The following is a 26,173-nucleotide window of genomic DNA, read 5'->3' as shown; positions in this document are numbered from 1 at the left end:
GAGGATTGATTTGTACAAAATATCATGAATCTCTAAGAGAAAATGAACTCAGATATTAATTCTATGGCCTATCTTTGTTTAGCAATCATTTATTATCCTTATCAAGAAATCATCATAAAGAAGTTCATAAACATTATGGACTTTTCCTTGCAATTATTCCCAGGAAGAGAGGCAATGATACATTGCCCAGTGATATTAGTCAGTTTGGGTCTCATGCCCATGTCACAGTCAAGTGAATTGTGTTAGGCAATGGTTATTTTCAAAGAAATAGAAAAATGTCTTATGCATTTACCATAAAAAAAAAGATTTATAAAGAATTTGAGATTTCATTGGTATAGGGAAATCCCAGTAAGAAAGCTCCTTCTAACAATGCAGAGTGACAACTGCTATGCCTTTAATGGTCTTAGAGAGTTGCCTGGGGGAACTGAGAGTTTAAATGACTTGTGCAAGAAATGAGGCTTGAACCCACGTCTTTCTAACTCAGGTTAGTTCTTTTTCCACTATGTCATAATCCATATTGTATTACAGCTCTAGAACTGAAAAGGGACTTAGATGTCATCTAATCCAACGTACTCATTTTACAGATGAAGAAACTGAGGTCCAATCCTGAGTCTTAACTTGTGTGACCTGATGACTTGTTCTAGGTCACATAGGCTAAGTAACCATCAGGGTGAGACTTGAACGAGGTGCTCTAAACCTAGAGAAAGTGCTCTTTCCATTGTACTATAAACACTTTCAAAATAAAATGATTTTTAGAAGAATTTATTCCCTTATAATTATTTTTTTCTAAATATAAAGAAGTTGTTAAACAAAGCTTCTGTTTCCCAAACATACTATGATTTGAATGCTTTCGGGGCAAAAGCATTAGGAAAAAGTTTTATACTTTCTAGAAAACTTATTTGATCTGTAGGTTTAATCCTATATGATAAAAATGTTCCAAGTATGAAATATAGAGAATAAATCCTTTGCTGTATTGCAAATACTTTGCCATACAGATGTTCTTTTTTCTTTTAAATGAAAACCAGATTTATTTATGAGTTGCTTTAATATCATTCCCAAATGGAATGGGACAAGAGTATCATATGTCCTGAATTAGCATCTTACTTGCATCCCATATCAATTATGTAACTCAAATGCAAGACAACTTAATTGTGTCAATCATATCCTCCTGACAGGATCATTAAACATTAACAGAGAGCTCCCAAGTTACAATATTTTAACAGTATACTTTTAAAAACATTGAAATCATTCCATTAAAAATGTAGATAACAACAGAAGTTAAGATCAAATGGCATGCTATCTGACTGTTGAAGATTAACTTTCAAATTTGAATATTATTTTAAATGTATATAATTTATTTCCACTGCCTTTGAAAGGATTAAAGTATTAAAACCAAAATACTTTGTGAAAACACAAGTACATTAATTTCCACAAATAACTTAGAAAACAATATGAAACATCGCGAACTGTAGTTTAAGGCAAACTAAACCTGTAAAAGAAAGCAAATAGACATTATAATGACCTAGCTGAAAAATGCTGCCATATAACTGTATTTAGGGGGATAAAAAGTACTATAGATATATAGTTAAAGTCATTCAACTAAATTTAGTTCTTTACTGTTTTGTTTTGTTTCTTATATTTTGAAGCTTGGGTAGTTTATTTTTATATTTTAAAGAATCCTTACAATGGAATATTTATTAAATTAATAGGTTTTAAAACTTTTAAATCTAAAATACTGTACCTTACATTAAAGAGTTGCAAGTTGAGACTATTTTTAAAATATGCATACTTTAAAATAACATTAAAAATTCAGTTTGGCTATAGAGCTTCAAAATGGACAAGCAAAAATCTATGTACATTATTTTATAAAGTTTGTCTGGTTTATTTCTGACACTTAAAACTGCAAGAGAGCAATAGATGACATGAATAGTGCCAGATTTCAAAGGAACTATCTTTATTTTCCATAATGCAATGAATATTACATTAAAGAGCTTTTTTTAAGTAAGACACACATAAGCCAATATATACTAAGACACAAGGTTTTGTCTAAAGAAAGATTTTGAAGTAAATTTAAAACTTCTGAAAACAGCTTAAAATGATAGCCATCATACAGCTATGATGAAAACTAAAATGTTGTCAATGTTGGTAACATATAATAATGAAAACAGGTTACTGCAATGTTCAAGTTGGGATGTTTTAGTTTAGTTATGTCAAGCACATTTTCTTGCAGTGGTTTTGATTCTGATTTTAAGTATACACAATGTTATACATGTCTACATATCTAAAGATGCCTAAGCATAACTTTATAAAAAAAAAAGTACAAACTATAAACCAAATTTGAAAAAGTTGGCCTACATTCTAGGGGAAAGTTTGTATACTGAAACAGGATCACCAAATATGTAAGTTTGAAAGCCCGCTAGGTTTTTGTATTATAATTTTTGAAGTAACAACTTGACAACAATTTAAAGATAATATGCTTTCTCTTTCAGTCCTATTCTTTCTCCAAGTTTTTGTTCCATAATGCAAAGATTTCATATGAATGATATCCTGGGGTTCTTATGAATTGACTGTTAAGCATTTTAAATTAGGAATTGTAGTTTCATTAATGTATCATATATATTTATATAGCAAAAATTAAGCATTTTACACAAGACCTGAAGCTCACTGGACACAATGCACTGGAGTATTTATGGAAAAATATAGATAAGAATAGCATAGAATGTGAAGGAATGGAGAAGTTATTCATCAGTAGAAGGAGTATCCATACCAATGAAATTATGACTTCATTAGAACATCAAAATAAAGTACACATGGAAATGAAATATTTTTCCTTACCCACTATAGTCTCCAGTTAGAAATTGTGAAATTGCACCAGGAAGTTCAGTTTTAATAACTAAAAGATAAGTTGACATAGCTGCAAAGAGGATTAAAATACTTAATATTAGAATTATGCAATCTCGAGCAACTTAAAAAACAACTTTACTAAAGTACTATAGGAATGATAGGTACTAGAGCCCCTACAGCAATACATATAGAATAAACTTCTACATTAGAAGGGATACCTAATCTCACCATCCATATTTACATGTACGTGTACATGTAATAGCACTCAGAGATAAATACATAAACAGGGAAAGTCCATAAAGTAATAGCTAGAGATGGAGGGAACCCCAGAGGCCATCCAGTCCACCAAACTCATTTCACAGATGAGGAAACTGAGACCCAGGGAGGCTGACTTGCCCAAATTCATGCATGTAGCACGTTAGAGGCGGGATTAGAACCTGAATCCTTTGACTCTAAAACCAGTGCTGTCTCTTCTGTTGACAACTGTATTTCAAAAAGTCAACTGTTAAGGTAAGAAAGTATTCCTTAACTGCAGGTCATTAATAAATGAAATTATGTTTGGATTCCCTTAATATATTAAAATTTCATACCAGGAAGCCAAGTACCAAACTGTCGCATGCACTTCTGCTCAAAGCCTAACAAGAATTATTACTTGTAATAATTAGCTTGGAACCAAGGATAACTAGCAAATTTGTTAACTGCTCTTCCCTACTCTGGACTGATCCAAATATATTAAAACTCTACATAGACCAACATATAAAAACTAGCAGGATGGAAGTAACATGCATAAAGAACTATTTTTAAAAATACAACAAGTTTTATTAAGCATTTGCAATGTTCCAGGTATTATGCTAGCCATTAATGATATACCAAGATAGAAAGGAAACTGTCCCTGCCCTCAAGAAGCATACAATCTATGGAGGGAAATAATACGTATACTAAGTCAGTACAAAGGATTGGGGATAGGGTGAGGGATGGGGAAAACAGGAAAGGTATCATGGATGGCATTTGAGCTGAGTTCTAAAGAGAGCTAAGGATTCCAAAAAAGCAAAGGTGAGGAGGGAAAGCATTCCAGGTTTGGGGCACAAATGGATATGGAAGATGGAATGTTATATACTGGAAATAAATATATCTAAGGGAAAAAATATCTGTTCTGTGAATAGTGCTATCATTTATGTCACGCAAAGAAAGAAAGAAAAAGATAGTCTTCACAGCTAACATTTTTATGTAGTTTTGTAAAAAAACAAATTCAATAAACTCTTCATTATATACTCGATTCTGAGTAGACACACAGTACCTTTTTGTGTTAAAACATTTAAATTTAAATGTAGAAATACATGGAAACACAGGTGCACTGGGGCTAGAATCAGGAATCTTCCTCTCTTTCCCATGAAATTGAGGCAGAAAAAAAAAATTACAAATGCCCATGGAGGATAAATTTCTTCTTATTCACTGTCAACTTTCCTGCTGCTTACAAACATGACTGTCTCCTCATCCTTAAAAAAAAAATCCTTCACTCAGAAAATTTATTACCCTCTCAATTTACCACCCAACATCCCTTCTCCCTTTCACAGCCAAATTCCTTGATAAAGTTGTTTATACTAGTTGCCTGTACTTCCCACCTCACACTAACCTTTCCCTGTCTTGTAGTTTGGCTTAGGACCTAGATACTCAACTGAAAGTGCTCTCTCCAAGGTTAAGCACAATCTCTTAATTGCTGAATCCAATTTGGCTTTTTCCAGTCCTTATCCTTATTGACACTTGTTTTGGACGCCATTGACCACTTTTCTTCCTTGGGTTTTTGATACTGATCTCTTGCCTGTATGCCCACTCTAGTCATCTCTGTCTCATCCGTGTCCTACTTGTAAGCTCCCTTCTCTTCACACTCTCTTGGTGACCTCATAAGCTCCCAAGAGTTCAACTGTCATCCTTATGTAGAGAGCTCCCATATTTATATCAATACCTCAGGCCCACATCACAAATTAGATGTCTCATAGTCTCTTAAACTCATTACTACTTATCTTTTCCCCTAACTTCTGTTGGGGGGGGAGGGTTAACCATCCCTCTAGTCACTCAAGCTCACAATCTTGGAGTCATCTCCAACCTTTCACTCTCCCTCATCAATCAGCTGCAAAGTCTTGCCAATTCGAATATGTATATTACATACATCCCTTCTCTCCACTCACCCAGCCAACACCTAGTCCAGGCCCCCGTCCCCTTCCTTTGGACTACTGCAATAGCCTCATAATTGGTCTCCTTGCCTCTAGTCTCTCCCCGCTCCAATCCTCTACAATCTACACCCTGCTCAACAAACTGCAACAACTCCTTCTTGCCTTCAGGACACAATACTAACTCCTTTGTTTGGTTTTTAAAGGTCTTCTTAATTTGGTTCTAGACTACCTTTCCAAACTTAGTGCACACTACCCTCCCTATGTTCCAGTCAAACTAGCCTATTTCCTATCCCCCATACACAAAACTGCACCTCCTGTGTCTGTTCCTTTGTACAGGCATATGTTTGGAATACAATCCCTCTTCACCCTCACCTCACAGAATCCTTTTAAAACTTAGCTCAAGTGCCACCTTCTACAGGGAGGCTAGCCTGATCCCCCTAGTTGCTAATGCCTTCTCCTGAGAAATTACTCTGCATATATTGTATACTACATTGTACATGGTATTCCCCCCTCTCCACGGAACACAAATTCCTTAAAGTTGGGGGTTTTGTTTTTGTTGTCTCCCCAATGCCTAACATGATAGATGCTTAATAAATGATAAATGGATTTAATTAAATTCTTTAAATGTGATGTATCTTTGCTGATACATAACATTTTTGACTGAAATTAAGCTTGCAAGTTAAGTTTCATCTTATTAAATTTAACTGAATTTTCATAGAATCATAGATTCTATGAAATCTATGAGCCATAAGGAGCCATAAGGAACCTCAGAGCCTACCTAATCCAACTCCTTCATTTAAAAGATGAGGAAACTAAGGCATGGGGAGGTTAAATGTCTTGCCCAAGGTTATACAGGTAGTAGGCAGCTAGGTGGCACAGTGGATAGAGCACTGGGCTTGGAATCAGAAAGACTCATTTTCATTAGTTTAAATCTGACTCCAGATACTAGCTGTGTGACTCTGGGCAAGTCACTTAACCCTGTTTGCCTCAGTTCCTCATCTGTAAAATGAGAACAAAATGGCAAACCACTCCAGTATCTCTGCCAAGAAAACCCTAAATGGGGGCATTAAAAGTAGAACATGACTGAACAACAACAACACATGGGTAGTAAACATTAAAGGTAGGATTTGAACCCAGGTCTTCTGACTAAAGAGCCAAAGTTCTTTGTATTTTATCAATCTCCCTCTAGCCTATCAGAATCTTTTAAAATTCTCATCATTATACCATGTATTTAATACAGTTCTTTAATTTTCTAGGAATTAAATTCAAGCTCACTGGTTTATAGTTTGTAAGCTCTTTTTTTCCCACTTATCTCCCCCACCCCTGTCTTTGTTTGAGAGGGGGGAGGAAGATAGACACAAGAGAAAATCAAGACCTTTGCTAGTGGTTGATTATTGTGATGTAAATGGTATGTGATGCAGTAATATGATGCAGTAGATAAAGTAGATAAAGAATTAAGAATGTCTGGGTTTGAGATCTACTTTTGACATATACTGACTGGGTGACAACAAGCAAGTCACTTCATATCACTGAGTTTAGGCAACTCTCTAAGATTTTAAGTTATAGAAGAGCTATCAATATAGATCAATGGAGGGAGTTTCCATCCGTCCACATACCAATGAAATCACAGCACTGGACCAAAAAAAAAGTAGGAGAAATGCAGAGAAACAAGAGAAGACAAGTATGGACAGAAGCAAAGCTAGCAGAATATGCAATATACAATAATGTAAGTGATATCAATAAAATGAAGTGGAACACTGATTTAATGTAATGACCAATCATGGTCATTGTACCTCTCCTCTTAGTAGGAAAGTGGAGGATCACAGATGTAGAACATGGTCTATGCTGTCAGAAAGAATAATTATATCAGTTGGCTTTACTTTAAATGGTTTTTTTTTTAATAAAATAGGATGCTTCAATGGAGGTAGAAGAGGTTTGATTGATTAAGAAAGGGTAAACAACTGGGCTAAAAAAAAAGGCAACAATAAAACTTAAAAAAAAAAAACCAAAACAAGATGCATCCTCTCATTCTCTAGGAGCTTCCAACTTTTTTGATTATAGGCTCTACCCTTTCATTCAGTACCCAAGAATGTACTTCATCTTGGCCAAGTGACTTGAACTCATTAAGAACGCAGAGGTGTTCTTTTACTATCTCTTAATGTATCTTGGTATACTACAAACTCCCTATTAGCCATTTTTGTTTTCTCCTTTCTGGTCCAAAAATCATTCTCTTCAGCATAGAAAACACAAGCTAAGGAAAAGTTGAGCAGCTCTGCCTTTTTCTTCTTCATTAGTTATCTTGGTTCCATCTCTTTTCTTTGATTTTTCCCACACCCTTAAAAATGATGATGAAGACTATGACAACAATACCTTTTGGTTATCCTTCACCTTCCTTACCAACTTCAGCTAATTCTAATTTTTAGCACTCCCCAGGACAGTGTCACACTTATATTCATCCTCTGTGACTTGCCCTTGTTTGCTTACAAGCTCTTAAAATTTTATGTTGGCGAGTTTCTAGCGTAACCACATTGGTTTCTTTAGGTTCTTTTTCCCTTCTTTCAGAGTTCTTTATGTACCTTCTGATATTCATACATAAGGTCTTCCTATCCCTCTTGTAGCATTTCAGTCCACGAGATCTTACACTTTCTTCCTCTAAAACTTTAGAAATTTGTTCTCTCAAAATTCAGGGTGCCTGTTAGATTATCCCCAGCTTTCTTCTCCTCTACCAAAAGCTTAAAGATGGAATGGCTACTTCCTCCCAAGTTCTCATTATTTCCACTTCAGCAATTACTTCCCCCCTTAAATAAGTTAAAACTAAATAAAATGAAAAAGGGTCACTGAATTTAAATGCAGTTAGGTTATATTCCTCTCCCCTACTCCCTTTTTAAGGAGAAAAAAATAAAGCTTTTAAGTGTTTTCTTTTCTTTTCTAAATAAAATCAAATTTCACCTTAATACAGTAAAACTTGGCATTATATTTTCTAGTTTTCTTCTAAAAGAGCAAAAAAGATGGTCTTACATAATATTAAAACTTGTTTGATAGTATGTAAATAAATATTTAATATTTTGATACTGAAACAGTATCAAAAATCATGAAGAATGTGGTAAATCTATATAAAGCCATGTATATTTTCTAGTTGCCACTCGTATAATCTCTGATACAAATGACATATAGCTATACAAATGAAATCTATCTATAGCAAGGTTAAATTAAAAACAGTTGTTAGGCCACTAAATAAGGAAATAACCATCTCTTGGTAATGGAAGGATCAGTTTTGTTCAGTCTATGTTCATTTCTTTTCTTCCCAATACAAGCACAGCTGTTGACTAAAACCATGATAACTTAGAAAAACCTACTTTTCTGTTATAGTTACGTTCCTGTTTTGTCATTCTGGTATATTACATGAAAGATGTTTTAAATTGTTCATATCCATATAAGAAAGAAAATATCAGTTTTCTTTAGGAAGGTTTAGATTAGACTTTTAGCTTTAAAAATATGGAGTCTTTGTTTATAATACTTTATCTGTTCCTAAGAACTATGCACATATGATGTGATAATGAGAATCATGAAGTGAAGTTTCTGAAACTGGCCTAAGGCTACTTAAATACATCTTGTAAGGAATGAAAGACAAGAGTATTCCTGAAAACTAGGAATGCAGACTTTCTATACAATGTAATTTATTATCTCTCCATCAATCTCTCTTGCTTGGATTAATCTAATACACACACACATTTCTAAAGTTTCAGACATTTATCTGCTTCAGAAATTTTCTATTATTTCTTTTGGCTCTTGAGTAGTAGAAGGCTTCAATTAATTTAAAGATCAGATTTCTTCCTAATATACAATCTGTCACTCTTCCTATGAATTCCTACTACCCTCTGGCTAATCAGTTGATCACATATATCCTTTGTTGTAGGTTACTCTTTTGTTTTCAAATGGGAGTCCAATTTCACTGAATTCTAGTCTGAAGAAGTGAATCATCTTTGCCTCAAGAAACCTGCACACAACAAATATCTATATTCTTTCTCGCTCAAAAGATCTTTATAGATGTGAAACGTAATAAAACAAATTAATTTTTGCTTTTTAGACTATGTTAGCATATGTCTTAAGGCTTAAGAAAAACATGTAGCTCTCTACAGGAAAAACAAATCACTAATGAAACAAGTACTATGCTAGGTATTCTGCTGTATTCACTATCAAAAAAGTTAATACCAAGACAGAGAGACACACACACACACACATGTAAGTATATCTATATATGTATACCTATTACCTACAAGCACATTTTCATGTTCAGACCAGCACCCATGCTGGTCATCAAACTAGGATAAAAAAAAATTTAGCTGCATTTACACATGAGAATCAACTTCATAAAGATAAATGGAAAAGATTTTGAAGAGATAGTATCAATGGAGAAGACTCAAATCTCCACTATTTTCACTTCAGAGGTTTACCAGACCAAATAGCTGCCACACCTTTTGTTTCATGTCTTCCATTAATGGCATAAGGAAGTGCTTAAAATGTATCTTAGGGAGAGGGCACGAGCAAGGATGTGTAAGTGATTTTCACTGACACAGACATATAAGTAGTACCCTAACACAAGATATACCATGTTGTACTCTAAATTAATAGCCATAACAGGGTCATCTGTAAGAGGTATGGTTATGAAAACCATATAGTTAAGTGGCTCTGGCATCCATACCAAGGCCAATATCAGAGCTATAAGACATACCTTGATGACAGGTATTCAGCTATTACAAATCACTCAGTTTCACCACATTCACTAAACAGAAATTCTCTTCTTCCTTTTAACTGAAGGGTAGAAATGATTTAACAGAAAACTACTAAAAGGGGGAAAAAGTATATCCATCTACCTGACTGATGTACTGTTGAACTACAAAGAATAAAATCTTTCATGTTAAAGAGCATATGAAATGAAAAAGAAACAATAAGATAAATAGCAAACAGTATTTATGTGGTACGTATGACATTTATATGAGGGGCAGAACAGCCTAGTAGATAGAGGGCTGGGCTTAGAGTAAGCATACCTTTTTGTTCAAATACTGACTGACATGTTAGCTATATGAGCATCATAATAATAAATTATAACATTTATATAGTGCTTTAAAGGTTGCAAAGTGCTTTATGAGCAAAGTACCATGGGTTATTGTTTGGACCTCACAACAATCCTGTGAGGTAGGTATTAAGGTAAATATTACAGGAATTATTAGTCCCACTTCACAGATAAGGCGCTGAGGCCAAAAGACTTTAAGTGACTTGTTCAAGGTCGTATACCTAGCAAATGTCAGAAGCAAGATTTGAACCCCACCCTCTCCCAGACTCTAAAGCACTCTGTCTACTCTGCTTCTAAGTAAGTCATTTAACCTCTTCTTGACCAGGTAACTCTCTAAGACTATAAGTTGCAGACATGTTGGAGCATGAGACCACTGAAAGTCTGGACTGAAAAAAAAAAAGGAAGGGGGAAAAGAGGGTAAAGGTTTTGTAGGGCAATAGAAGTTAGAGAGAACATGAGCAGACTGGAAGACAGCAAGCATACAGAAGAGAAAAAAATGAAAAAAGCCAAATAAAAAAGGATTACTCAGAATTCCCTTTAAATTTGTTAACTACATTTGAACAAATATAGCACAGTAGTATTAGTCCAATGCTTTATTTCCTTGGGAGACAGATGGATGACCTAATTTTATAGACACTGGAACATTTATAGACACAGACACTATCACAGAGCTAAATGTCTAAAACAAAATTGCTCAACAGAGCTGAATATTTTTATATCTTAATTTATTTCAATAACTACGGACCCTCCTCTTTCCTAGTTGCGTGTTCTCTGTCTCTCAGAATTTAACTTTTAAAAAATTCAGACCTGAGATTTCATGCTTTCATTGGTTTAGAGTTGGTGGTGAGGAAACCAACACAGGTCAACAAGAGTTTTGCAACTCACTCTTGAACAGTCGCCTCAGGGCAAAAAGTTCAGGCTTCCTAGGTCACACAGAAGCATGAATCAGAGAACAGACTCAACAAAGACTGTTCTGACTCCAAGGCTGTCTCCCCTCTACCCAAGTGAACCATGCTCTTATTGCACTGAAAAATTAAACTGGGAAAAAAAAAACTAAAAAAGAAAAAAAACTAAAAACTAAAAACCAAAATAATTACCAGAAACTCTTCCTTTTCAGCACTGTAAAAATGCTCGCCAATTTGTTTTAATTGCCATCATTAAACTGGAATAAGAGCTTCTTTAAAACATCTCTAATTGGAGGAACCCAGCATTAGAAACCAACAGTTTAAACAAAGATAATTAACTTTTTGGCTAAACAGTTCAAATAAAAGTATGAAGACAGGATTACTTACAGCTATTTTAAAAAGAGATTTAGGTTTTCAGCACTTGGGGAAGTTCAGCAACTTCTTAAAGGATTAGTCAACCCAAAACAAAGAGATGCACTATGGGCAGAAATAGTATGTTTGCTTTTCAGTCTACTGGGGTTTTCATTTTACTTCTAATGTTTTCCAGGTATAGCCATTCACAAGAAACTAATCTATTCTGATTCTTAATATCTTGATTTTTTCACTAAAATTCTAGATTCTGAGTTAAGTTCCTTTTCTATGTAACTCCCTCTCCCCAAGTGGTTTTAAAAAAAGTAAAATCTTGATATTTTAAAAGATCTCAACTCTGAGTTTTAAAATATTCTCCCTCACTGCCCAAAAACCTAAAAGAAATGTATATATTGGGGGTCGGGATAGAACTTTATATCAGGGTAAAAATCCAAAGATTTTTACCATTCAGAAAATCATGCAACACCATAATAACATTTACTTCAGTTAAATTTCAATTCATTCATTTATCCACTATAGAATCATAAAATGTTAGAGCTAGAAGAGATCTTAGAAATCACTCAAACCTCTACTTTTGCATTTGAGGAAATTAAGGCTCAAAGAGGTTAAGGGAAGTAGATTTAAGTCTTCTTTTCAATACGGTGCGTGTTCTGCAACTGGCAAATCTTGGTTAGCACCATGGAAGACCCAAGCTTAGAGCAGGGCAGGGCAGAAAATAATAATATAGGTAGATACACTACTTTACAAAGCATATAGTAAATTTATAGAACTCATTCATTCAACTGAAGTTTAGTTCCTATTATCTGCATTTAGTTCCTATCATGTGCAAAACACTGTCTTGGTGCAAAGATAATTTTTACTTATAAACATTTTGCAAAAGTCTTTTAAAACTAATCTTTAAATTGCATTTTTTTACTGTTTCACTCTTGAATGTAAGTCAGTGAACTCTTCAACAAAAAGGTATAGGGAAAATTGGGAAAGACAGCAATGCCTATGTAGATCTTTTAGACTAGACTATTAAAAAGGGAACTGATTAAATAACAAAAGTATGCTGCTGCCATAGATTAAACTTGCCAGCAGAGGGAGTCGTGACAGTACAGTATTGTCCAAATTCTGGTTTCCTCCCATGGAGACAGTTCATATTGTTTCCTGTGACAGAGTATAACTTGAAAGAAAACCTACAGCAACCTAATATGTGGCATCTTAAAATAGATATTTCAGTTTTCTACATCAAGGAAAGGCTTATAAATGTTTCAAAATTAAATCAAAGATTTTCTACCTAGAACTACAGGCTCCACCAACACAAAATCAGGAAGCGTGATCAGGTTACAGTTACCAGGCTTGACTGCAATTGATCTTGTAAGTCTCTTTCTGATTTAGAAAGTAGAAGCTCAAGATGCCAGTCCTTTGCTGTATTTTTTTCTAAGACTTAGATTACAAATAAACTCATTCTAAATTGTACCCAACTTTTTACAGAACAGAGCCTGTTGGTTTTACGAAAATCTGGGCCATTTAAAACAATTTTTGAAGGGGCAACAATACTACTAATGTTCAAGATTCTTTTCTTATAACCTATGGTTGTGACTAAATAGGTACAAAGATTATAATTCCTTCAGCTATACTTCATGTTAATAATGGTAGGAAATAATTGCCTATGATTTTGTTCCACTTACCTAAGGTTATATTATTTGGACATAAACGTATTTTCAGATCGAATACAAATATATTGATATCATTACATCCTGGCAAGAGGATTTTCTTTGGTCTAAGTCAGCTGGAGATTTAGGGGTTGACATATATGCCCAAGTTGGAAAATTTCACTATTACATTGTCTGTCTCCAGCCATCAGCGAAAAGCAAACTAAGTCTGTCCAAATTAGGGAGTTTTTTGGGAAAAGAATTACACAATATTTTATATTTGGTTGAATGAACTCCCTGAGGGGGACTACTCATTTTCTACTACAGCTCCTTCTGCTATTAACCTACTACATCCAAACTTTCTAAGCCCATACTTTCTGCCTTCAAATTACCTTCGTACATATTAAAATTTTCAAGATGTTTGTTTGTCTGAATGTATCTCTCAGCAACAATGACCTCCCTTCCCTCAACAAATGCCACTCTTCAGCCAGAGGAATCATGTGATTCTTCAGCCCTCCCTTCCCATTTCTATACTTTCAGATTCCTAATGCTACAAAATTGTTAGTGTTGGCTATAGATCATTAACTGCCCTGAATTCAATTCAGTTCAACATTTATTATTTTATTACATGGGTCTCCATTTTCCACAGTTCTTACTAAAATAACTTGCTCTCCAATTTCATTCAGCATGTGCAATAATAGTCTTGCTATGACATGTAATTTATTCTACCTAGTCCTTGAAATAAGATCTACTACTTTAGTCCAAATTTTTAAAAAAAAAATTAGTTATTTAGAGATATTCTAAAATAACAGATGATTCCCAAATAGTGTGTGATACTCATATTATAAATAGATAATTGTTGACTGATGTACTATAACATGTAACACAGCCAGCACAGTAGGCTTTCCATGAAGTTTTAGTACCATATTCTCACCAAACAAAACTGCTGCCAATAGTATCCAAATATTCTGTGGTCTTCTCCTCAGATCAATTAATAGCTTTCATTCTCCTTCATGAATCTGAACCAAGATGGGCCGCCAATGTTGCTGGGTTAGCATAGGAGCTTCTCTCCTGTCAATCTAGAGTATTATCTTAAGTGTCTATCTTCCTCACCATTTTCACATATTTTTGTTAGTGGGCAGGGTATGCCATGATAAGTTTAGAAACATAAGGAATGCAGAAGACTGGGAAGTTTTGTTCAAAGATGGCCTCTCTAAATTGGGACATACTATATACAAAGCATTAAATAAGTATTTTGCTTATTGTGTCACTAATATTGACATGAGCTACATAAAAAAAAAGATTTATCATCTAATTGGCCCCATTTAAAAAAAAACAGAAAAAAGTGACTGCCATTTGGGGAAAAAATAGTATTTTTGCCAATATTTGATTATGAAGGGCTTTAAAAGTCAAAGAAAAGAGTATGTGTTTTTTCCTAGTGGCAAGAGTGAGCTCCTGCAGTTTCTAGACAAGGGAATGACACCATCAGACCTGTGCTTTTCGGTCCTCTGGCAGCTATGTGGAAAATGGATTGGAGAGGGAAAACATAGGAGGCAGGGAGATCAATTATGAGGCTATTGAAATAGTACAGATAAAAGATGCCTGAACTAAGGTAGTGGCTATGAGCAGAGAGAGAATGACATATGCAAAGTATATTGTGGAAGTGAACAAGAATTCTAGGGTCAAGCAGAAAAAATTTAATTCCTCTTCCACAAGCCAGATCATCATATATTGGAGAACAGCTATCATGTCCCCCTTGCTCCATATGTTTTTTCTTTTAATCATCTCTGATTCCTTCAACTGATCCTTATATTGTATGATAAATCTCTCTCCACTTCAGCACATACTCCATACAGCTGCAAAAGTGATTTTTCTTAAGGTCTGACCACATAAATAGACTCCAGTTCCCTATCACTTCTAGGGTCAAATACAAACTCCTGTTGGGCATTCAAAGTCTTTCATCACCTTGCCCCCAGTTACCTTTCCAGCTTTATTATACATTACTACTTTCATACTGGCCTTCTTAATCTCATACATGATACTCCATTTCCCATCTCCAAGCCTTTGCACTAGAAGTTCTCCATGCCTAAAATGCATGCCCTCCTCACCTCTGCCTCTTAGAATGTCAGATTTCCTTTAAGACTCAGCTCATATACCACCTTCTACATAAGACCGTCCCTGATCTCCCTAGCTGCCAGTGCATTCCACCTCAAAAATCTGTCTTTTATCTGTTTATATAAATCCCTTTTTAAGTATACTGTAAGGTCCTTAAGGAGAGAGGCTGTTTTGCTTTATCTTTCTTTCCCTTGCACCTAACAAAGGGCCTGGCAAAGCAGGTATTAATAGATGCTTGTTGATTGACAGACAATCTTTACAAAGCCTTTTATAAGCCTTTACACTCAGACTGCTCTCCTTTGGATCTTCTAAAGCTTATCAATGTCTTTAAAATATGGCACTCAGAACTGAATATAATACTCCAGATGTGATGTGAACAAGGCAGAGGGCAGCAGGAATACTACCTTCCAAGTAGATGATATTTTGTATCTCTTAACAAAACCTACCATTCATTGCAGTAGATTTTTGTCGTTCATTTGTTTTATTTTTGGCTTCCATATCACGCTGCTGTCTCATATTGAACTTGTAGTCAATTAATCCTCCCTCTCTGCCGTCACTCCTCTTCACCTCCTTTGGCCTGGCATTTAGAAGCTTGCTCCTCATTTAGCTCTCATCTACTCTTCAGTCTTATTTCACATTACTTCCCTTCACATACTTTTTTAATAGGTAAGGACTATGGACTGTTGTCCCTTGCTCTGACCTCTCCCATTTCTGGGAAATTGGTCAGTCCATCCCCCATGCCTAGTAACCACTCTCTCACATCTGAGCTTTAAGATCCAGTTCAGGTAATAATAGTAATGATAGCTAACATTTATATAGTGCTTATTGCTATATAAATGCTAAGTGCTTTATAAGCATTATTTCATTAATCCTGGGAGGGAGGTGCTATTATTATTCCCATTTTACAGATGAGGAAATTGAGACAAACAGTGACTTTTAGTCATTTTAGTAATTAAGAGACTTGCCCAGCTTACCAGACTTACAGCTGGTAAGTGCCTGAGGCCAGATTTGAACTCAGGTTTTCCTGACTCCAGGCCCAGCCCTCTATCTACCTAACTGCTCCATGAAAGTCTCCCTAACTCCTTCCTCCGGGCTCTCTCTCCTCAAATTCCTCACAACACTTTGCCCTTACTACATTCTCCCTTATATGATACTTATTTACTTACATTTTAATCCCCCATTAGATTGCAAACTTTAGTTTCACTTTTCATCTTTGTATAGAGTAGAAGCTTTAAAAGTTTATTAAAGTGAATTATACTCAGCCACACTTGACATCACTGTAACTTCCCCCCATCAGTCTGTCACTCTGTCTTGAAGAAATGCTAGGTGAAAAGGTCAAATTTAAATACTACTCTTAAAAATTACACTGTAAATTCAGATGATGTAAGTAATTTTAAGTAGACTTGGCCAAAGCTGGTATATTAGTAACATCCTGGTTTAGGGGTAGAACCCCCTCAGTGTCACAATGAGAGACTGAGTACATCAAATTCTAGTTTCATATTACAAAATGGGACATCATTCAGAATAGACTTTCAAATCGGTATAGGCAGATATACTGATCGAAAAAATGAGAGATTGGTTTTCTTGACTACAATAGGAGATGTTGAGGGGAAAAGAATTCTTCCTAAACAAAAATATAACATTTTTCCCATGGGAATTCAAAGAACCAAAATATTCATTAAATCTCGTGAGTTTCAAGCATAGTGGCAAGCACAATTTTTGATTGGCAGAAGGTGAAGGAGTCGGTTGAGCAATACTCAATGTGCAACTGCCCTTGGCTTCAGGTTTCAGAATTAAACTTTATTAAAACTAACACAATAAAAGGTTATAAATTATTATGTAAAAGAAACAGGATTCTAGTATCTTTTCACTATGCAATCTTGCATTAGATACAAAATTTATAAACCCTCCCCATATAAGCTTTTTGTATGGTTAACATTTATTTGGTAGTCTGGCAAATGGTAAAACAAAATAAATAAGTTGTCTATCACTTGTGGAAATTTTTAAATTCTATACAAGAATCCCATATTTTGTATTTAGATGTGTTAGTACTTTTACTTAATTATAAACTGGCATTAACCTCATAATTTTATATCCATTGGAGCCTTTAATACTGAAAATGGGTACTCATCTGATTTCATAGTTTAGTTCTAGGGTCAATCTGTAATCCAAAGAGATAAATATGAACAGAATGGTCAGTTCAAATTTGCCATATTTGCTCCTGCCCAATGTTTCTTCCACCTGCCTCCTCCACTTTGGTCATATTAGTAAATTTGCCTCACTAAAGACAATCTGTTTTTCACACAAGATTTAGAGTTTGAAGAGATCATCATGACAGAATTCATTACTGTCCTTCAAAAGTGTGTTGTAGGCACACTTCTACAGCAGAAACAGGACTATGAATTAAGACCCTGACTACAGCATTGGTGGTGTTGTTGTTCAGTTACGACTAACTCCTCGTGACCCCATTTGGGGTTTTCTTACCAAAGATACTGGAGCAATTTGCCACTTCCTTCTCCAGCTCATTTTACAGATGAGGAAACTGAAGTAAACAGGGTTAAATGACTTGCCCAGGGTTACACAGCTACTAAGTGCCAGATCTGAACTCACGTATCCCTGACTCCAGGCCCACAGCTCTATCTACTGTGCCAACTAGCTGCCCGAATTATTGGTACTTTGATGTAATTGCCACAGTGGCACCAAGATGAATCACACATGTCTTTCAAGGCAATGTAAAACATTTCAATGGTCACACAGAAACGGCTCATTGTCACAAATACATCCAAAACCAAAATAAGAAATGACTATTAAGTCATGAAAACATAATTACTGGACTTAAACTTCCTTACCTCCAATATTCTGAATAACTATCGTACTTGCCACAGCCACCTACAAAAATAATATATTTATTCAGAAGACATAAGAATATTTAACCATAAATGTCAGAAATATCAGAAACTTTTCAGTACAAGAAAAATTATTACTAAACTAGAGGGAGAAGGCACTCACAACATGGAAGACATGAAGTGCAATATGCCTACCATTTATAACTTTATCTCCTATATGATAGTAATAATTGTCTCATATGAGACCTTTCTTTAAAAGTTCCCCTAGATACTGTAAGGTTTTGTAATTTTAGCAACATGGGTACTCTGTCCAACTAATCCAGATCACACCCCTTCTCTAACATCAGATGGTTTTGAGAGTTACTACGGGTAAAAAATTCATCACCCTGTAGCTAAGCTGCTAAGACCCTCTGAACTTAGCTATACCAGTCATAAGACAATAGATATACAGTCAATTACTAGGCCTATGCTAGAAATTTTTTCTAGTCTAAAAGAGCTTATGCTTTTCTGATACGAGCTTCAAAAACTTAAGGTCACCTCCATGGCACTGTGAAGCATCAGAGTAGGACTTTAGTGGAAGTCAATAGTAAAGCACAAAGAAAATTTTAAAAAGGTTTTTATGTATGTGTGTGCGTGGCGGGGTGGGGAAGGAGTCAGGTAAATTTTTATCTTGTCAGGTACTGACAGAGTTTTGTATTAATCAATGCATGTTTTATATTCATAGAGGCAGAATGGCATAGTATAGTGCTGGGTTGAGTCAAGATGTCCTAGGTTCAGATCATACGTTGGAACTATGTGAACCTGAGAAAATCATTAAACCTCCCTGGGACTCAGTTAACACTAAGAGTCACAGACAGGTTGTGATCTGTGCTAGAATGTCATACACCCATAAAAGTACGTATCCCTAGCATAATTTCATTTAATACTGATCAACGCATAAAAATTAAATGGAATCCATCTAGGTTTTTCTTTTTTCTTTTTCTTTTTTTTTTTTTTGCCAACTTAGGCACATTCTTCTGTGAGCAGTCTGATGCATGCTACTGCTTTTTGGGCAGAAGGATAACATACAGCCCTCAGAGTTCATTAGTATGGTATACAATAGGCCTTTGGGATTTTATGTTCCATCTTTTAAGTAGAGGTAGGCTGTCTTGCCAAAGATATAGTTATTAACTGAGATAAGTTCAAAGAGTTATAATATGCTAATTCTCTAACCACCTAAATCCAAAATACGGAAATTTTGTATCCTATAGTAATAAAAAAAAAAAAAAAGCCAAAACAAAAAACCTTATTCTCTCTAAAATTTAGAAATCCCAGCCTTGCACTTAGATCAGTTCATTGGATATTCCTAGGGTTCAGACACACTGAAGGGCGTGGGGGGGGAGGGTGAGGAAGGAACACCCTTAAGTCATAGTGGACCTGCACATTCAATATATCTCTGGAAACATTTAGCCTCCTAAAGTTCTTTAGTTGAAACTTCCTTCAGTGGCTCAAGACTGTACCAGACTGCTTTGCCTATTCCTTACCCTCAAAGTGACTAAGGTTCTTGGACATAAAGCTGAGCAGATTTGGGATTATCAAACTGGTAGGCATGCTTTTAGGACTAGTGATTTCTCTTCTGACATTTCCCCAAAAAGAATTTGCAAGTGGTCCCTTTAAATAAGCCAAAATATATTAGTCAAAATGATGGTTTGAACTTTTCTTTGTATACAAAGATGATGCCCAATATTTTAGGATATGCCCTCAGAGATGTTTTTCTAGGAATACTGATGAGTTGCACCATGCCAGAAATACTCTCTTGCCAGTTGCCCTTGTGATAAATAACAAACGTTTGCAAGATGGATTCCTGAAACTGGAAACTGTGATTCCTACCCTTAGAACAGTTTTCCTCCACGAAAAGCTATTTAAAATGTTGCTAGAACTTTGGTCACTCTTGCATTATGCTTTAACTTCTCAGACATGTGTGAAAGTGTAAGAGTACCAAGTCTATGACCACATTATGAAATTTGTAAAAGAAATCAAACAATCAATATTAAAATATCCTTTGCTAACAGCACAAAATTTTGTCTGACTATAATATACTTATTAAAAGAATTTCTAAAATATTTCAAACACTTCTCATGACTCACTTCTCAGAAGAATATACAATACACAAAATAACCTAGTTTCACAGATGTCAAAACAGATTCAAAGAGGATTCTTCCTAACAGAAGAACAGGGTCAAAAGCTGAGCATCTAGTTCCCAGTTTAGCCTTTATCTAGTAGAAATCATACCATTTTTCTGCTTCATGTTGATGAGAATTATAAAAGAAAATGGCAGTGAACATCTTTACTTATTTTAAGCAATGACACTAATAAGTTTCACTTCTTTAGCAATCTATACTCTTCCAGAAAATTGATGCTAAAGTAAGAAACCCAGAGGGATATGCTAATGCAAATTAACAATGATGATAGTGATGATGCTTAGAGGCATGTTTATAAATCAAGAAGAACTAATCAGGATGTTTTCTTAAAACATTTTCTTCTACCGAGTCTTCGACAAATTTGTTCTTCAATCAAACCACATACAGGAAGTTCCTTGATGATTGAATACGTTCTCATATTTATATCTTTATAAAACAAACATCCTGTTCTCTTAGAAATAAAAAATTGTCATCAAGGATAATTACCAGAAACTTTTATAATTAGTTTCATATACTTGTCATATTCTTCACTTTGTCAAGGTCGTAGTTCATTGAAATTACTAAGGGACTAAGTCACAATGCTATAGAGTTTAGAATTAAAATATGTCTTTTTGTGCTTTTGAAACATGTTTACCTTAGTTTGATTAGTTTTTTTTCTATCACCTTTACAATATCCTCCTGAAGTAGTACAGTATGTTTGAAAGCACTGGGCTTGGAGTTGGAACATTTAGGTTTTGATTCTGATTCTGCTACTTCCTCATAGAATGTAACATAATGTCTCTGAGTCTTAATTTCTTCATCTGTAAAATGGATTACCTATCTCACAGGGTTCATGTGAGGACTGAATGAGTTAATGAAGGTAAAAGCATTTCATAACTGCAAAGCACTTTGTAAACATTATTATTTTTACTCCCACTTTCACCATCCGGAATCTACTTAGTTGTTCTAACAAATACTGAGAGAGGCAGCAGGGCTTAGTAGACAGAGAGATGACCTTGAATTCACCAAGGCCTGGGCTAAAATTACACTTCTAAAATATACTAGCTGCATAGCCCTGCATAAGGTATAACCTCTCAGGCCTCCAGGCAACTATTAAGTTGGATACAGTTGGGTATCTGCAGTTGGGTATGAGTTTCTTCACCAAGAGCTCCCTACATAAACAAAATCAGAGATCGAGACCAAAAATAAAACAAAATAGATAACCAATATACATATTTTCCCCCTAATAGAGATTACATAGATTTAGAACTGGAAGGGGCCATGAGTCAAATAATTCAATTCAATCATTTTATAAATGAAGAAACTGAGGCCCCAAGAGGCCAACTGACTCCCCACATTTACAGAGTTACAAGCCAGAGGGAGGATATTTTAGAACAACACAGAATAGAGACTTTGGAAGTAGAATGGGTCATTAATAAGGTAGTTTGTGACAGGAATAAATGAATTTGTGATTGCTTGTGGAAACAGGCAGCATGCTCTAATGAAAAATAAACTAAAATAGTTGCCAAGAAATCTGGTCTGTAGTTCTTGCTGCCACTAACTAACTGTGTGACCTTGAACAAGTTAGGTAAGTCAAGAAGCACTTATTAAGGGTTTACCATGTCCTAGGTGCTGTGCTAAGTACTAGAGATACAAAGAAAGACAAAAAAAAAGTCACTTCCTTAAATAGGGAGACAACATGCAAACTAATGCACATAAAAGATAAACAGGATAAATGGAAAACAATCACACTAGCATGAGTGAGACTAAGAAAGGCTTTTTGTAGAAGGGATTTTAGCTGAGACTTGAAAGAAGCCAAGAGGCAGAGATGAGGATGGAGAATTACAGGTATAGGCATGAGCCAATGAAAATGCTAGGAATCAGGGGATTGAGTGTCTTGCATGAGAAATATCAAGGAGGCTAGTATGTGGAGGAGACTAAGGTGCAAGAACACTAGAAAAGTAGGAAGAGATGATGTTATTATGAAGGACTTTAAAAGTCAAATGGAGGATTTTATATTTGATCCTGGAGGCAACAGGGAACCAATGGAGTTGTTGGGGGTTGGAACGTGACATGGTCAGATGTCTGCTTTAGGAGGATTACTTTGGCCATTGCATGGAGAATGAACAGGAGTTGGGATATACTTGAGGCAAGGAGATAACGAGGAGGCTATTGTAATAATCCAGAAATGAGGTGATAGGGCTCGTATCATGGTGGTAGCTGGGTGAGTTGAGAGAAGGGAGTGATGGTAGAGATGTTGGGAAGACAGAATTGAGAGGACCTGGCAACCGACTGAATATTAGGGATAGAAGTTGAGAACGCCACCTTAATTGTGAACCTCAGCAACTGGGAGGATGGAGGAACCCTCAATAGTAACAAGTTTAGAAGGGAGTTTGAAGGTATGAGTTCCATTTTCAACATGTTCAGTTTAAGCTCTCTACAAGACATTCAGTTTGAGATGTCTGATAAGTAGTCAGAAAAGAATGAAGAGATGTAGAAGCATTTATTGTAAATGGCCTTCTCAAAGAGTTTAGCCAGGAAGGGGAGGAGAGATCTAAGATGATAACTAAAGGTTATGGACAGATCCAGTGAGGGGTTTTTTGTTTTTTGTTTTTTTGAGGATGGGGGAGACATGAAAGCAGCCAATAGAAAAGGAAAGATGAATGATTAGTGAGAGAGAGGACAACAGAGGGGCCAAACTGCTGGAGAAGACAGGATGGAATAGGTTTGTATGTGTATAGAATTTGCCTTAGGAGAAGGGCCACTTCTTCGTGTGAGACAGGAGTGAAGGAAGACAGTGACAGAAGACATCTTGAGTTATGAGGAGGGAAAAATAGGGAGTTCTCACAGAGAATGACCTGTTTTTTCAGGGAAATATGAAGCAATGTTTTCAGCTAAGAGGCTATAGAAATGGGTAGCACTGAGAGAGTTAAGGAAGAATGAAAAGGTTTAGAAAAGCACTGTGGTGAGTAGTATAGTATATTGATTAGAGAGGTATAAATCAGCGGTCAGCAATCTGGCACTCAAATTTCAATGCCCATAGTTTTAATAGAACACAGTAGTGCTCATTTGTTTATGTATTGTCTATGGCTTTTTTCATGGTACCATGGCAGAAGTGAGTAATTACAACAGACTTTATTTGGCTCTTATTGCTTCACACTGCTGCTCAGGGCTCTACAAATTGCAGTGATGCAATCATAATTCAACAGTGTTTCAAGTGCCATGTGTATCACACTACCATGATATTTTATTTACTTTTTTATTACCAGTGCAGACTCATCATGTTAAAACAAGAAAAGAAGAGGGGCAAAAAGTTTCATTACAATTTTTTGAGCTTAGGGATGAGACAAATTTTTCTAATTGAGAACTGCCGTTAATCACTATTACTGAACACTGTGAATGGTTTAGGAAATTTGTTGTTGCTGCATAATGTTTCTTAATGAACTCAGTCTAAAATTCTAAGGCAAGACAGCCCTTAAATGTAAATTTTATACTGTGATAAAGTCAATTAGACAACTAATATTGTTTAAATCAAAATGTCAAGCTTCTAATTTATACACTCCCCATACTGTCAAAAGTTAAAACAGGAATTCAGATTGTCACTTCTACACAAATTTGCAGCAGCTATTTCTTGAACTCAAACTACAGTTCCAGCAGCATTTTTCAGTCCTTGATGCAAATGCAAAAGGAATCTCTATATTTCAAAATCCATTTAACTGTGCAAATGAGAAGCTTCCGTTTAATCTTCAATGGGAAATAATTAAACTGCAATGTAAGGATATCCTAAAAGGAAAATATCAAGAGAAGAATCTAACAGAATTTTACAGATGCCTTCTAAGCAACGAATATACTCAATTAAAATCATATGCTGGTAGATTGGTAGGAGTATTTGGTAGTAAGTTTGTGAAAAAACCTTTTCAAAAATTTAATATATAAAATCTCATTACAAATCCTCATTAAAGATGAACATTTGCAATCAATTTTGATAATAGGGAACAATAACTCTGAACCCCAACTAAGTGAAATGTTATTCTCCCCAAAAGAATTCCATTTTTCTCATGATTAGATCTATATTACAAAGAAATTACACTCAATTATTATATTTTGAATTTCATCAATAAAATCTTTTATTTGTTTTCTCTCATTATGTAAGTATCCTTGATGTTGCTTCTTGGCCCACAAGGCTTAAATAGGTACTATGGCCCTTTACAGAACAAGTTGGCTGACTTCTATATAAATGGACTATCTTCCTGAAATGATGATCCAGCTAATACGTAATCGCCTAGCTGATGTTACGTTACATAAATATGGACTGCTCTTTGCTCCAAGATATTCTCTAGCTTTGTTCAGTAATAGGGAAAAGCAGTCAAGAGGGGAAAGGAAGGAGAGTATAGCCAGTGCAGAGGTGATGGCCTGGGAAAGAACAGAGGGCTATCAGGATTAGAGGTCAAGGTGATAATGAAGAATAGGATTGCCAGTTTTAAGACACAGGGAAAGGTGGAATGACAACAGATTATGGTAAGATAAAATAATTCCAAGTTCATGAATATAGATGTAGAACATTTGGGGGTCATGGCAAGATAAAGGGCATGACCATCTTTGTATATAGGAATAGGCAAATGAATAAACTGAGGAACTAGGAAGTTTGGGTGTCTGAGGGAATACTGATGATTATGAAGGTCAGAAATGAAGGTTATGCCCTGTTTCAGTCAAGTTTGTATTATAGATAATTGAAGAAAGCATGTTGTAAGATGTGAAGTGCTATATAAATATGAAATATTACATCTTATTCCACTCCCAGAATATAACATTCTTGAGAGCAGGGACTGTTTTTTTTCTCTTTCTTCTTAGTATTAACTAGGACACGTTATAGTGCCTTAGCTGTAATAGAGACTATAATTAAAATATGGATTAGATTTCTTGTAGGGGAATTCCCAGGAAGGAAATGCCTTTTACCAATGCAGATCACCAACTACACTATAACTCATAATCTTAAAGAGTTGCTTGGGGTATTGACTGACGAAGGGATTTGCCCAGGGTCATGAAGCCAGAATGCATCAGAGCCCAAAGAAACTGAACCCAGGTTTCCTGATTCTAGGGCCAACTCTCTATCCACTATACCATTCTTCATGCATCTCCTACCATGTAACTGTACAGTTGACTTCTTATACCCAATCAAGACTTTACATTTATCCTTACTGAATGTTATTAAGATTGACCTAAGAGTTCAAGCTTATCAAGATCTTTTGGTACCTGACTGCTATCCTGTGAGCTAGCTATTGTATCATCTGCACCACCTTTGTATCATCTGTGAACCTGGTAAGCATGCCATTTAATGCTTTAGCCAAGTGGTGGATAAAGATGTCAAACATCCAAACACAGAGCCCTGCAGCACTCAACTGCAGATGACTAGCTAGAATAACACTGAACCACAGAGAACAGCGTGGCTGTTTTCCTTGTTTGGCCATTCAACAATTTCTGGAAGCATCTAATTGTATTATCATCTAGTGCTTTGCAATCTTTTCCACAAAAATAGCATAAGATACTTTATCAAATGTATGCTAAAATCTAGGCAGACTGATTTGGTCACTTGATCTATTAGTTTAAATCCATTAGGTCAAAAATAGAAATAAAGTTGGTTGGACATAATCTGTTCTTGATGCTGCATGTTCACCCTTTGTAAACAATGCTTCTCTAGATGTTCACTAACTGTCTCTTAAATGATTTATTCTAGAATTTCTCCAGAAATCAAAGTTAGGCTCACTGGCCTGTGGTTTGTGGAATCTATTCTCTTTCTCCTTTTTCCTGAAATTCAGGAATTTTCCCTCCTGTAGTTCTGTGGTGTTCCTCTCATTCTCTATGGTCTTTCAAATATTACTAGCTCAGTAATCACAGCTGTCATTTTTTTTGAAAACCTGAGGATATAGTTCATTGGATAGAGCACTACACCTGGAGATAAGAAGACTCAAGTTCAAATCCAGTCTCAGACAAGTACTAGCTGTGTAATCCCGGGGAAGTCACTTAACTTGTTCACCTTAGTTTCCTCATCTGTA

The 26,173-nt window shown here is 35.5% G+C and overlaps 1 protein-coding gene across 1 annotated transcript in view; it reads right to left on the bottom strand.

Annotated features, from left to right (window-relative positions):
- Positions 1-26,173, bottom strand: part of SLC38A6 (solute carrier family 38 member 6) — a 74,663-nt gene that overhangs the window by 30,926 nt on the left and 17,564 nt on the right. Inside the window, exons 8-9 of the mRNA XM_027842859.1 lie at positions 17,965-18,004; positions 2,836-2,914 (exon numbers count right to left, since the gene is read on the bottom strand). Of these exons, the coding sequence (XP_027698660.1) occupies positions 2,836-2,914; positions 17,965-18,004 (119 nt within the window). The remainder of the gene's footprint in view (positions 1-2,835; positions 2,915-17,964; positions 18,005-26,173) is intronic.

The sequence above is a fragment of the Vombatus ursinus genome, unplaced genomic scaffold, assembly GCF_900497805.2.
Source record: "Vombatus ursinus unplaced genomic scaffold, bare-nosed wombat genome assembly UNPS02014893.1, whole genome shotgun sequence".
NCBI lineage: Eukaryota > Metazoa > Chordata > Mammalia > Diprotodontia > Vombatidae > Vombatus > Vombatus ursinus.
This window is presented reverse-complemented; position numbering and strand designations above follow the sequence as displayed.